General features: G+C 38.1%; 2 protein-coding genes across 3 annotated transcripts; both read left to right on the top strand.

Annotated features, from left to right (window-relative positions):
* The first annotated feature begins 235 nt into the window (after positions 1–235).
* Positions 236–4,162, top strand: LOC124063681 (acidic mammalian chitinase-like). 2 transcript variants are annotated; one of them, XM_046397563.1, is made up of 12 exons: positions 236–315; positions 487–543; positions 631–660; positions 763–967; positions 1,745–1,801; positions 1,912–2,077; positions 2,202–2,326; positions 2,407–2,530; positions 2,617–2,805; positions 2,955–3,071; positions 3,608–3,740; positions 3,851–4,162. In XM_046397563.1, the coding sequence occupies exons 2-12, from the start codon at positions 519–521 to the stop codon at positions 4,072–4,074; spliced, it is 1,395 nt and encodes a 464-aa protein (XP_046253519.1). In that variant the 5' UTR covers positions 236–315; positions 487–518; the 3' UTR covers positions 4,075–4,162. The 2 variants fall into 2 exon arrangements, with proteins under 2 accessions (XP_046253519.1, XP_046253520.1); XM_046397564.1 differs by having other exon boundaries at positions 280–346.
* An 849-nt stretch (positions 4,163–5,011) lies between these two features.
* On the top strand, positions 5,012–8,353 carry LOC124063679 (acidic mammalian chitinase-like). The gene is made up of 11 exons (XM_046397560.1): positions 5,012–5,143; positions 5,224–5,250; positions 5,341–5,545; positions 5,636–5,692; positions 5,785–5,950; positions 6,037–6,161; positions 6,248–6,371; positions 6,740–6,922; positions 7,020–7,136; positions 7,263–7,395; positions 7,510–8,353. Exons 1-11 carry the CDS (start codon positions 5,119–5,121, stop codon positions 7,782–7,784), a joined length of 1,437 nt encoding a protein of 478 aa, XP_046253516.1. The 5' UTR covers positions 5,012–5,118; the 3' UTR covers positions 7,785–8,353.
* The last annotated feature ends 5,031 nt before the right edge of the window (positions 8,354–13,384 follow it).

Raw genomic sequence — 13,384 nt, 5'->3', positions numbered from 1 at the left:
AGAAGAGTTTTCTTCTTATGCTTTTGCAAAATATTCAAATAAACAAGCAACCATAAAAATGACTTCACAGTGACAAGTTTGCATAACCTCTGTGCACCGGTCCAGATTGATCTGGCAACAGAAACACGTATGGTCAAGTGTCATCGTCTGACAGCTCATTGCAGTCAGGTGTGATCAATTTCACAGAAACAATTATCCGTCTGTGAGGCATCATTACACCTCATCAGCCTGCAGCCTTTGTCCCTGCCTTATCACGTCTATAAAAAGGACCCCCAGGCCGATCGCATACATATCCAGCCGATAACCCAGGAAGAGGTGAGTCCTATAGCACACAGAAGATTGAATGGTATGTATTTTACAGGCATGCAGGTTTTTAAGCCACTCATACCAACAGAATGTCCTGTAGAACTGGCTTCTGTTTAAATGAACTGTAAGGCAGTAACAGAACTAGAGGTTCACAACAGAAACCCCTTATGATTGTTGCAGTCATTCTGAGGAAGCGACTCAGCTGATTAAACATGACTCGACTATCAATCTTGGTTGGTAAGTTATGTTCATGAATATTCGTTCACAAATGGTGACCTCATCCAAAAAAATAAATGAAATTAAAATGAGCTGTCTATTTTTCAGGATTGTCTGCTTTGATGAGTCTTCAGACAGGTATGCATTCATTATTTGACTACTTCATGTGTAATTTTATTTCTGAATTACTGTGACATAAAACAGAAACTTATTTCTTATCATTTCTCTCTTCTTCAACAGTCACTTCTATCAAACTGGTGTGCTACTTCACTAATTGGTCCCAATATAGACCAGGTGTTGGCAAATTTATGCCTGCCAATGTGGACCCTAACCTCTGCACACACCTGATCTACGCCTTTGCTGTGATTAACCCCTCTAACGAGCTGGCAACCTATGAGTGGAATGATGATGTTCTCTACAAATCCTTCAATGAACTCAAGAACAGGTGAGTAGACTTTGCCTGCAGTATCAGTCTCTGCAGTCATGTTGGTTGTTTCAACTGTGGAGCATATTTTACTGTCGCTATCCTTAATTTAGCTTTTTTTGTCTTTGAAAGCTTGTCTTTCTTAGTAGTAATAGTTTATGTCATGATTTGCAAATGTCATTGAAATTGTGCATTTTACTAGTTTTTACTGTCTTTGTAAATAAAAATAATAATAATAATCTGCCTTTGCTATGCCAGTGCCTTGGTGTACCACAAGGTGGGGCTCTGAGGCCTAACAGTTAAGACTGGCTGTATGTGCAAATCCTTGACTTGAATCTATTGCACTACATTTCAGAGGCAAACAAAATATACTTCTCACTCAATGATCTTATCTCACAGCCACCTGTACAGTAGTTATTTTGCTAATTAACATTTTACATACAAAAGTTATGCTCAATTTATAGAACTTATCCAATGACATTTATCTACCCAACATGAGTAAAACTACTTTACTCTTGAACTACTAAACTACTTTAAGTAGTTTTACTTTAAGTAAAAACTACTCCAAGTAGAGGTAAAACTTGCAGTACTTTAATGTAAAATTTGTTAAATTTATGAAGCGGAGGAAAAGAAAATCACAATGTTTTTCAAGAAGTTTTTAAACTACATTTTGTCATGAGGACTCTTACTTGAACTGGGATGTTCTTGTATTGTGGGATTTCACCACTTTTACAGAATTAAACTAAATGATTTAAGTTATTTCTACACTAATTTTAAACTATACATGTTTTTACACAGAAACCCCCAGCTGAAGACTCTGTTGGCTGTTGGTGGCTGGAACTTTGGAACCAGACAGTGAGTCCACAAGGCTTCAACAGCAAAGAATCATGAGGCTGTTTCATTACACTATGTTGTATAATGAGAACATCAACATTGTAGCTCTAAGTCATTTTACATGTTTACAGGTTTACCATCATGGTCTCATCCCCTGCCAACCGCAAGAGATTCATCCAATCTTCTATCAGATTCTTAAGACTGTATGACTTTGATGGGCTTGACCTGGACTGGGAATATCCTGGATCACGAGGAAGCCCACCAGAAGACAAGAAGAGGTTCACAGTGCTGTGCCGGGTCAGTTTGGAAATGGGCACCTCCCCCTGTCAGCAGCATCGATGCCACACCAACACCGCATCCTGTTCTGAGATGGCAATGTGTCTTTAAATATTCTCACATCCTCAATTTCCCTCATGTTTAGGAGTTACTCGCTGCCTTTAAAAAAGAAGCTGCAGAGACCAAAAAACCACGACTGCTGCTGACAGCGGCGGTGGCAGCTGGGAAGGGAAAAATTGACAAAGGATACGAGGTCGCTGAAGTCTCAAAGTGAGTACCTGTAACAGGGAGTTGTTTAGCTTTCAAAATACAGTCTTTTCTCATTGCTTTATCATGCTTTTACATGACAGGCTCCTGGACTTTATAAGTGTCATGACTTATGATTTCCATGGAGCATGGGACACTTACACTGGTCACCACAGCCCTCTGTACGGCAGCTCTCAAGATCGGAGTGATGACACTAACTACAACGTGGTGAGTAAAATCCTCAAAATTCAGTTATCACCCTCAAAAGTGCTTAATATCTTAATATTAAAATGATTGTTTGTATTCAAAACCAGGACTTTGCTATGAAATACTGGAGAAACCAGGGAGCTCCTTCTGAAAAGCTCTTAGTTGGTTTGGCCACGTATGGACGCACATTTCGCCTGTCATCAGGAACAGGAGCTACTGGTGTTGGAATACCAGCCAGCGGCCCGGCCTCCGCTGGGCCCTTCACCCGTGAAGCTGGGTTTTGGTCCTACTATGAAGTCAGTGATGGTTCAAAACAATAATGTATCGCAAGACTGAAGGCAGATTCAATTAGTACCAACCTGACTTGAATGGATAGATGTTTCAAACCAAGACATCGCAAACTGTATCGAGGATACTAGAATATCATTTTCTTCCATTTCTATAGATTTGCAATTTCCTCCCAGGAGCGAGTCTCCACTGGATTGATGACCAAATGGTACCCTATGCCACAAAAGGAAATGAATGGGTTGGGTTTGATGACGAGCGCAGCCTTGAAATCAAGGTAAGAAATAACTATTACCCTTCACATCTGTTAGAGATAAAATAAACAAGATACAAGTAGTGAATCACTTTCAGTGTCTTTGCTTCCTGACTCGGCTCATCACAACAGTTTTTAATACCTTGAACTAAACAGAATTTGGTGCTGTAAATAATGAAGTCTTGTGTCTGGGTGATCATGACTTCATGGCAGCAATTACAGCTTTTTCATCCAATTAGCTTTTAACAGTCATGCAGTAATATGAATTAAATTACAGCTTTCACCCACAGTGTTGGGACTTGAAAATGCTTTTACTCTTTTGAATGGACCCATTAAACAGCATCTGAATTTGACGTGGTGATCACATTGTGCACTCCTTGAATAGAAGAGGAAGAGATATATGAGAGAGAGAGAGATACAGTGTGTGTATACAGAGATACACACACACACACACACTTCTCATTCAGTTATTCTCCAATACTTGAAGGTCTTGGAATGTATATAAAATCATGTTTTAAGGTACTGATATGTACTAAAGCAACAAAACTGATATTCTACAGGCCAACTATGTAAAAGAGAACAAATTTGGAGGAGCCTTCATCTGGGCTCTAGATCTGGATGACTTTGCTGGAGAATTCTGTGGACAGGGAACCTACCCCCTCATTAGAACTGTGCATTCTCTCCTGGATTTAGGTAAACAAATTAGACCTCAGCACTGCACAGCATGTATAAATTTCATCTCCACCTAACATCTTCAATCTTCTTACAATCTCATGAATTTAAACTGGGTTTTGTCTTGCTAGGTCTACCAACTCCAACAGAGAGCACCACAGCTGCTGATGCAACTTCTAGCGCTACAACACCCGTTTCTGGAGGTGATTTTTGTGCTGGCAAGGCTGATGGCCTCTACAGAAACGACAAGGACGACAGCACCTTTTATCATTGCGCCCACAGACGCACCCACATCAAGAAATGTCCAGCAAATCTTGTTTTCAGTGAGAGCTGCAAGTGCTGTGACTGGTCATAAATAAATAGTTTCATGGAAAAAATGGTGTTCTGGTTTTCCCTTGTGTAAATGATGTTCTATGTTCAGATAAAATCTGAATCAAATCTTATGTGGGTGTGACATGAATCATAAAATGGTGACTTTAAAAATAAGACTGCACATCACAACAATGAGCTTATGTTATTTGTGTAGGGGTTCTCAGATGAATGCTGTCTGAGATTTGAGGAACAATCAACACTTTGTTACAATATCAATCTTTCTCCTATGCTTTAATGAGATGCACTAGACCTTTATAGGCCTTTCTGGCTTGATGATTGTAAAAGCATGACTTTAGTTGTTTTGTTTTTTTTTTTTTTTTTTTTTTTTTCTTCTTTCTAGTAGGACAATGACCCTTGACATGCAGTGCAGCTATGGTAGATCTGTCAGAAGTCAAGAGATGCAAGATCTGCCAATAATGTTATCTGACCTCAGGGCTAAAAAACCCCAAAATTATAAATGAGGCAAAATACACTTTAACATCACAAGACAAAGTCTGGGATGTTGTACAAATTCTGCAATAGTACAGACTGACAGCTTTAGATGAAATTAATACCACTCAGTGCATGATGGGATTGATGTAAATATTGACAGTTTTAAATAGGGCCAGACATGCCAATGCGTTAATTATCCAGTTTAATTAAATTATTAACGATAATTAATTACCGACAATTATTGTTTTTTATTTTATCGTGCATTAATGCAGGTTTTTTTTGTGAGCAGCGGACTTAAAAAAAATAATTACTGTATTAAAAACAACAGCAATAAAAATTGTTGGCATTAATTAATTTTCCTGTTAACGCAGATGTGGTTAATGCAGCCTTAGTTTTAAGCAATAGTCTCTCATAGGAAGTTTGTTACCATGCAGCCTAAAGTAAATGTGAAATGCATGTTGTCTCAACCCTTGGGTCAGGCAACTTATTCCTGGTTAATGATTATCATGGTTTTGTTTATTTTTTCCTTCACAAAAGAAATCCATTCAGTGTTCTGTTTCTGACATGACAGGAAACTCATGAAAGTACAGCCACAATGAGCAAGCTAATTCTAATTGCAGGTAAGGCACGACAAAACGCATTAAATGTTTTTCTTTAAGTCTGCTTTTAACATTTACTAACTAAACCTGTGACTTTGAAGGTATCTGTCTTTCCCTCGGCAGTCTGGGTGAGTTTGTTTGTTGCATTAACTTGTTAAATGTCTCTTGTTAAATTTCTATTCCTCAAGGAAAACTAACTCTGTTCCTCCAATGTTTAGTCTCATCCACCAGATTAGTGTGTTATTTCACTAACTGGGCCCAGTACCGACCTGGCAGTGAGAAGTTTAAGCCTGAAAATATTGATCCAAATCTGTGTACCCACCTGATCTATGCCTTTGCTGGTATTAACGAGGCAAATGAGTTGGTCACCATAGAATGGAACGATGACCAACTCTATAAATCCTTTAATGGGCTCAAACAGAGGTCAGTTCAGATATTTCTAGCATTATCTATATTGTGATGTTATGAAAAATAACAATAGCTGCAAATTTAATCTGTGTTCTGTTCCTATAGAAATCCAAATCTAAAAACACTGCTGGCAGTCGGAGGCTGGAACTTTGGAACACAGAAGTGAGATGTTTATCATAAAAGAATCAATAAATGTCATTATACTATATTTATGTCTCTTTAAGAACACTATCCTTTCCCCAAATGCAATCAAGATTCACTACAATGGTGTCAACCAAAGCCAACAGAAATACATTTATCCAGTCTACCATCCAGCTACTGAGAAACTATGATTTTGATGGACTTGATCTTGACTGGGAATACCCTGGTTCAAGAGGAAGTCCTCTGGAGGACAAGCTGAGATTTACCACATTATGCAAGGTCAGATTCCGAATTACTGTTCTGGTGTTCGACTGATTTTAAACATAAACCATGAAGTGACTTTCCCATCATTCTGTGGTGCACAGGAACTCCTAGAGGCCTATGAGGCCGAGGGAACAGCTACTGGCCGGACCAGGTTAATGATCTCTGCTGCCGTGTCTGCTGGGAAAGGAACTATTGATGCTGCTTATGAAATCGCAGAGATAGCAAAGTAACCAAAATACTGTTCCCTATACAATCCCCATGACTAGTTGTCATCATGTTTTAGTGAAACAGATCTAACCTGCATTTAATCAGGTACCTGGACTTTATTAATGTGATGACATATGACTTTCATGGCGCCTGGGAGAGTGTAACAGGACATAATAGCCCCTTATACAAGGACTCCCAAGATACTGGGGATCAAGTTTACCTAAATACTGTGAGTACAGCTGCATCAAATAATGTCAGCTCTCTCTTTGTGTTTCATTTTTTTTCTCTCAGTAAGTGCACTTCCATCCACCTGTTTTAATGTATATGTGCAATTTGCATATTGAAAAAAGTTTTTAAAACTTGTTTGAGACGAAGACACACAATTTCCATCTGTTTTTTATTTTTCCCTCTTCTTTTCTTCTGTGGTACAATTATTCTCATAAACCACCAACTCTTAATACTCTAATACTCGCATAAAAGCAGTTGATGAAAACACATTAAACTGTGTTTTATTTGGCTGATTTCTGAAATGTCAGTTAAGCTTTGTAAAACATTTGATTTCTAATTCGTGTGGATCTCTTTTTATTCACATTCCAGGACTTTGCCATGAGGTATTGGCGGGACAAGGGAACACCTGTAGAAAAACTAAACATGGGCTTTGCTACATATGGGAGAACATTTCGACTGTCTACTCAGTCCAGTCAGGTTGGAGCACCAGCCAGTGGTCCCGCCGCTGCAGGTGCTTTCACCAGGGAGGCTGGCTTCTGGTCCTATTATGAGGTGAAATGGGCAACACGTCACTGAATTTAATTAAGTCTATGTTTTATTACTAAAAGGGCTAAAATGAGAAAATTTGAAATTTAAACTCCTTTTTCAGATTTGCACTTTTCTTCAAGGGGCCAGCATCCACTTAATTGAGGACCAGAAAGTTCCCTATGCTGTCAAACAAGATGTGTGGGTTGGGTATGACAACAAAGACAGTTTTAGGACTAAGGTAGTCATGTGTTTCCAGAATATATGTTACTAATTTCTTTTGGCATATACCAGACATGTTAGTCAAGTTAAATATATTGTTAAAGTAGGTATATTACTGTTGAGGTGTCTGTTGTGCTTTATTCAGTCCCATTACCTGAAAGACAGCAGATTTGGGGGAGCTTTTGTCTGGACTGTGGATCTGGATGACTTTAATGGACAGATGTGTGGACAGGGAAACTACCCTCTTATCAGCTATCTCCGCTCACTTTTAGCTGCAGGTAAGTGGAAATTCTTGCTAGTCATTATATTTTTCATTATCATCCACAGAGCATTAATCTCCTGACTTTCACAGACTTCAGCGATGTGCTGACATTTTCTTATTATTTCCACAGACCTTCCTCCCCTTCCCTCTACAGAAACCACCACAAATCTATTGACTCCACCTACAAACGTGGATCAACCTGATGTCGCACGTCCTCCCAGACCTACAACCACTTCTGCATCCAAAATCACAGACAACTTTTGTGCAACAAAGACTGGTGGGATTTATGCCAAACCTGATGCCCCAGGTTCATACTACAGCTGTGCAAATGGAATCACCTGGATACAAAACTGCCCTGCTAATTTGGTCTTTCGAGATAGCTGCAAATGCTGTAACAGACCCTAAAAAGTTTGCTAATCATTCTGCATTCCACAAGCCCTGATATCTGTGGTTACAATTTTATCAGTGTGCTTTGTCTTAAGTTTATCTAACTATGGGAACGTAGTTCTTGTCAGAAAATTTTTTTTCCTTCAAGTGCAACTAATTACCAACTTTGGGTATAATATAAGTCAGTTCCTTTGTTTTTCATAAGGAGAGCTAATTATACAATATTATTCATTGAACAACTGCAATCCTAACAGAAGCATCAGTTTCAGGGCTTTTCATTACACTGCAAAATTAAATATACCAAAATATATCCTGTTATAGTCTATGGTCTAATGGTATAATAATGTATAACATAATAAAAAGATATAATGCTGAAACACTAGTACAACACCATCAGCAGGTTTTAGATTCATTATTATCATTTATTTTTTGTTGCAAAGCACCACATGGATCTGCCAAGAAATAGTCAAACTGAAACCCATTTATCTGAATATTAAAAAACATGAATGAGCGTGTGGCTGTAAAACAGTAAGATAAGATCTTGTCAACATTTATTCTTCACAATGAATTAAACCTCTTGTCAGCTATTTGTCACCTTCCTGACGCAGCTCATAACAAAGCTACCTTTTTCTGTCCTCACAGGAATGTTACTTCCCTTTATTTGTAACTGTGCTTTGAGTACAAACAGTTATCAATTCTGTAATCTTCTGAAACATTCACTTACAAGACAGGTACAGCAGTATGCACCATGCCTTTGCCCTTAAGAACAAGACAAGGGAGTGGCAACACATATGAATTGAAAAGGAACAGCTTAAATTACACCTCAGCAAAGGTATGTCCTAAATCACACCCAATGAGCAGAATGTCCTGTCTATGTTCAAAGACAACATGTTTTTCCTCATCCTTGCCACTCTTGCAGCGCCTTAGATCTACTTATTACTGTAAACCACACACGCGCTGAGCATTCAACCTCCTTTTACAACAGAGCTGCTAAGCCAGTTCGTGTTACAGTGTCAAGTAACCACAATTTATGTTACAACACTGAGTTCAGTATATAAAATCAAATATTACTCCTTGTGATACTTTAATCGATCAGCATTTTGTACTTAAATTATCACATCACATCCTATTTAAGCAATCGGTTACACATACTGCATTGTGCCTCAAAGAGTATATTTGTCATATCTGACTATGTCCTGTGCCATTAATGTTGTTTCGAAATTAGAAAAAAAAAAAAAACTCTCTTCCTTAGATTAGAGTCAGGTTGCTTTATCATTGTATATAATTTTTGATGCAGCAAATTTAGTTTACCCCTTTATCGTGTTAATTTACTATCTGCCTTAGTTATCGCTCCCCTAATATGCTCACCCACTCCTTGGTATGTGAGTATATTATTCTGCTACGTCAGGAGACTCACAGGTGTGTCTGATCAAGATGATGATGATGACATTCCTCTGATGTTTCCCAGTAAGCTATGCTACCAAGCCAGTTTGCACAAAATTAAGCTTACAGCAGTGTTCATAATTACAGCTATGAATGTCCTGCTCTGACATGACAAAATGTCAGCCAACCAATGTTGTTACAATGCTTCAATTTCATGCGTCAGAAATGTCTTTTAAGTGTTTCAGAAATATAGCAATGTTGTTGAGCCACATTATTGCACTTCTAAGTAATTCAGTAATTGTAGCAGAGAAGCTGATTAAAAAGGTCACATACTGTAGCTCAAAGCACTAAATAAAATCTCTCCATAAACAAGGGTAAAAACAAGAATTCTAGCTCCTTTTAATAACTGAAATGCAAAAGAAACAACACTAAGTGGGTATTTACTAAACCTGACACACATTTCACTGTCAGGGGCACACTGCATTATCTCAGTGTAGTATAAACAGTGAATACTGGTGGAAGAGAAGTCACCTTGAAAACTGTTATGGCAAAATATAAGAGGAAGAATGTGTGGGAATATTAAATAGCTTGATGTTATCAACTCAAGAAATACGATCAGTGATGAACAAAAAGTAGATTTGACAACCTACACAATACATATTATTGCCTGCTTTGTTCCTGTCACCCAGAACTGGAGACGCTGTGAACCACTGATGTCAGGAAACATAAGGAGACAGCTGTGGGAAGCAGGTACAGATGTCGGGAAAATAACCAACGGTGGTGCATTGCTGCTTTTTTGTCTTGTGGTGCTGAGTAGCAGGATCTGGAAAAGTAACTGTGTGCTTTATCTTTCAAATGGAGTTTCTCTCTCCCTCTTTGTAGCTCACTCACTGTCCGGATCTGACTGTAACTCCTCTCCCTCTGTATGCGTCCACAATTATAAACAATTTACTGTACACACAATAGACGGCCTCTGGTGATAAATCAGACACCAGACATGGCAGCTATTTGAGTTTCTGTTCCCTCCTCCTTTTAATTGCATCTCGTAATAGTTTAGACTATTAAGAGTTAAAAGCACACTAACATTTCAAATTAAATTAACAGATGATAAGATGCTGGTGCAAGGTGAAAATTTAAGGGGTTGACTAGTTGTTGCAAATTAAAGAGAGGGGAATATGGGGGGTTCTAAGCGGTCCCCAGGAAAAAAGGGGGAATCATTTATTTTTGATGTCATTCCAATGTATGACTGTGTTGGTCATAGGTTTCTGATCATGAAAAAGTTTGAGAACAAGTGCAATAGAAGCTGAACTACTAATCAGAATCAAAGAGGTGGAATGACGAGCAAAGGCTTCAACATTACCACGGCAACAAATAGTCACTGTTAACACATGTCAGTTTATATGTGAAATAGCGCTGATCCATTTGTATACACAGCTCAAAGCACAGATGAAATATAAGCTTGTTAGCACCATTGAATCATTGTTTACTACCATGATTATACAAAAAACAACAAGACTCACAATCTGTTGCTTTGTTTGTACTGTCTTTTTTGTTGTCAGCGTAACTGTTAGCAAGCCAACTTCGCATTAGGCCAAAAGTCACCAGTTAACAAAGTCCCTTGTTAACTGTGCACCACAATAGCACACTTGCTTTATGGAGGTCAGAAAGCAAGTCTCGACAATATGAGTGAAGATTCAGCTCTTACTGGATTGTTCATTTGCCATTGAGGTGAAATAAGTGGAAGTTTACATAACTGTTAGCCGAAGCTCCTTCGTACAACCAAACCCCACTACTTTTAAGCTCAAACGCCATTGACTCACAGAATCAGAACCATAGATGCCACACCAAACCATAGTCAGTATATAAAGATATATTTGCCTGGGCAAATAACACATGAACTTGCAGATTTCTCCGGTTCCCACGCTGGTTCAGTACTGTTTCTCAACAAAGAGAAAGAACAACAATGTGGTTTGTAGGTGGACCCAACTCGGTGTGTGTGGTCGTATATTTTATCGTTTTAGCTCGTGGCTTATTTGCAGATACTGTTACTGATCATCAATAACTTTTCCTTTGAATCGAAACTAAATTTTTGGTCTGGGTGTGTTCTTGCCAGTTTCTTTGGAAGCACTGTGTAATTTGACATACCTTACGTGTTATTACATGATGCTGAGGTCACATCCACTAATTCTAACCTTGCTCTGTGCACATATTATTTTGTCATTAATGATTACTGTAATTTGACTCACTTTACATCATATCGTGATGTTGTCTATCGGGAACTGGCAAAGAGCCACAAATAACAACATGTCAGAGAGATAACTCTGTTGTAGTTTATGGTATATTGAGATATGGTGCTTTTGGTTCTCAGTCGCAAAGTTCAGTGCTGCTCACATAAATGTGGCCTTGGCTGGATAAGTGAATGTGATTGTATTGTGGATGTAGACCTTTGTTGCATATTTATTTATTATTTACTATAGAACCAGTCATATTGTATTGTTTCTGTGGTCATTCAGTACAGATACACAATTTTAGTTACAAGCAATTAATGGCTTACAATGTGAGATTTTATTTTGATCAAAAACAAACTTGGAACACTGTGTTGTTTGCTGCTCTTGAACTACATAATTAGCTTCATCCTTCAAAATCAAAAGTTTTTGAAAATCTGAAAACCCACAGACATGAATTTAAACAATGGCTGGTATCATGCTCTTACAGGGAATAAAGTTTGAATTCAAAGTTAAATGGGTGTGGAATTAAATTACTCTTTCATTTCGCCTCAGTTTTGTCACTGTCCAATGACTTTGGATGCAGCCATTTTACATTAATTGTCCCCACCCTCCTTAATTGCCATGTGTCAGCTGTCTAAAGAATTTAAAATGCACAGCTAGACTTCCGTCAGTCATTCTTCAGTCACAGTAGAGACAAGGCATACGCTTCTTTCACCATTGCCTTTGTAAGTAATCTTTTTAATCTAATTTTACTAAACCACATTTTCACAGACATTAAGCTTATTAGATTTTAGAGACTGGGGTTGAAACAACATGTACTCAGCAGATCTTTTCCTTTTCCACTTTATTGTACCTCATGTTTTAATTTTTGTGTACTGTACCATTTACGTACACTTTGCGTTCATTTTCCGGCAGTTTTGTTGCAGCACACAGGCATTTAATTAATCAAAGTTGGATGATTAGAAGCATTCAGTAACCAGTCTGTTCAGTAAGATCACGTCAGAGCTGGATCTTGATCTTAATCAGATCTTCTGTGGGATTAAAATGATTTATCTGGGGCTAAACTGGCAAAGCATATATCAAGCCTGAGTCCTTAAAGCAGTGACCTGGGTCTGAATCAGTTATGGGCACTTTGCTGCTTGTCATCCTCCATCTTTCTCCTTCTCTAATATTTATAAAACGAGCTTTACTGACATGGCAGAGATGTTACCAAGGAAGAAATTAGTTTGCAGAGAATCAGTTGATTCACATGTCTGGAGATGTTTGGCAAACTAGTTCTTCTTCTTTACAACTCCAAAAACATCTGTTACAGGGCAAGTGTATGTGTGGGTGGCTGCAGAGCACTATGTTGTTTTCATTCCATAAAACCGTGACCTTTGATAGCTGTATTGTTACACTTTCTATCACAAAGTATGTTTTTAACAATTCCAATATGTCTTAAAATTCTCATTGTGAGTTCTTCAATGATTCCAGATGGGGTTAGGGTTAGCCTGATAAAATGTATGTGAAAATGTCTCAAGTCCTGTAAACAAACTGGATACAGAGTATTTCAGAAGCAGGTGCTTAGGTTTTGAATATATGTTGGTACAGTGTTGGTCCTTCCAATATTCAAACTCTACTTTGAAGTCATTATGCTGAGGAATATCCATCCTGCTAGGCAACATTTTTACCACACATTATCTGCTCAAACTTGTTGCATGAGAACAATTGCAGTTACAGCCTAGAGTGTGTTTATCTAATGCTCTTGGAAAATATCACCTAAATGTTTCAGTTGGGTGCCGTCAACATCAATGACAGTGACTATGTGCAACATCCATCAAAAATAATTGTTGGAATCAGTAGAGAAAATAGAATTATGGATGGACGGATGGATGGATGGATGACAGAGAGAATCTTAAACTAAACTATTTCCAAAGATGATGCAGAGTGAATCTTTGAAAATCATGTTTTTATTTTTCAGCTCCTTATTAAAAAAATCCTTCTCTGTCTGTTTATCCATATAGAAAC

This window comes from Scatophagus argus, chromosome 8, assembly GCF_020382885.2.
Source record: "Scatophagus argus isolate fScaArg1 chromosome 8, fScaArg1.pri, whole genome shotgun sequence".
Classification (NCBI taxonomy): Eukaryota; Metazoa; Chordata; class Actinopteri; family Scatophagidae; genus Scatophagus; species Scatophagus argus.
Note: the sequence above shows the minus strand (reverse complement) of the source record. Positions and strands in the feature narration are given on the sequence as shown.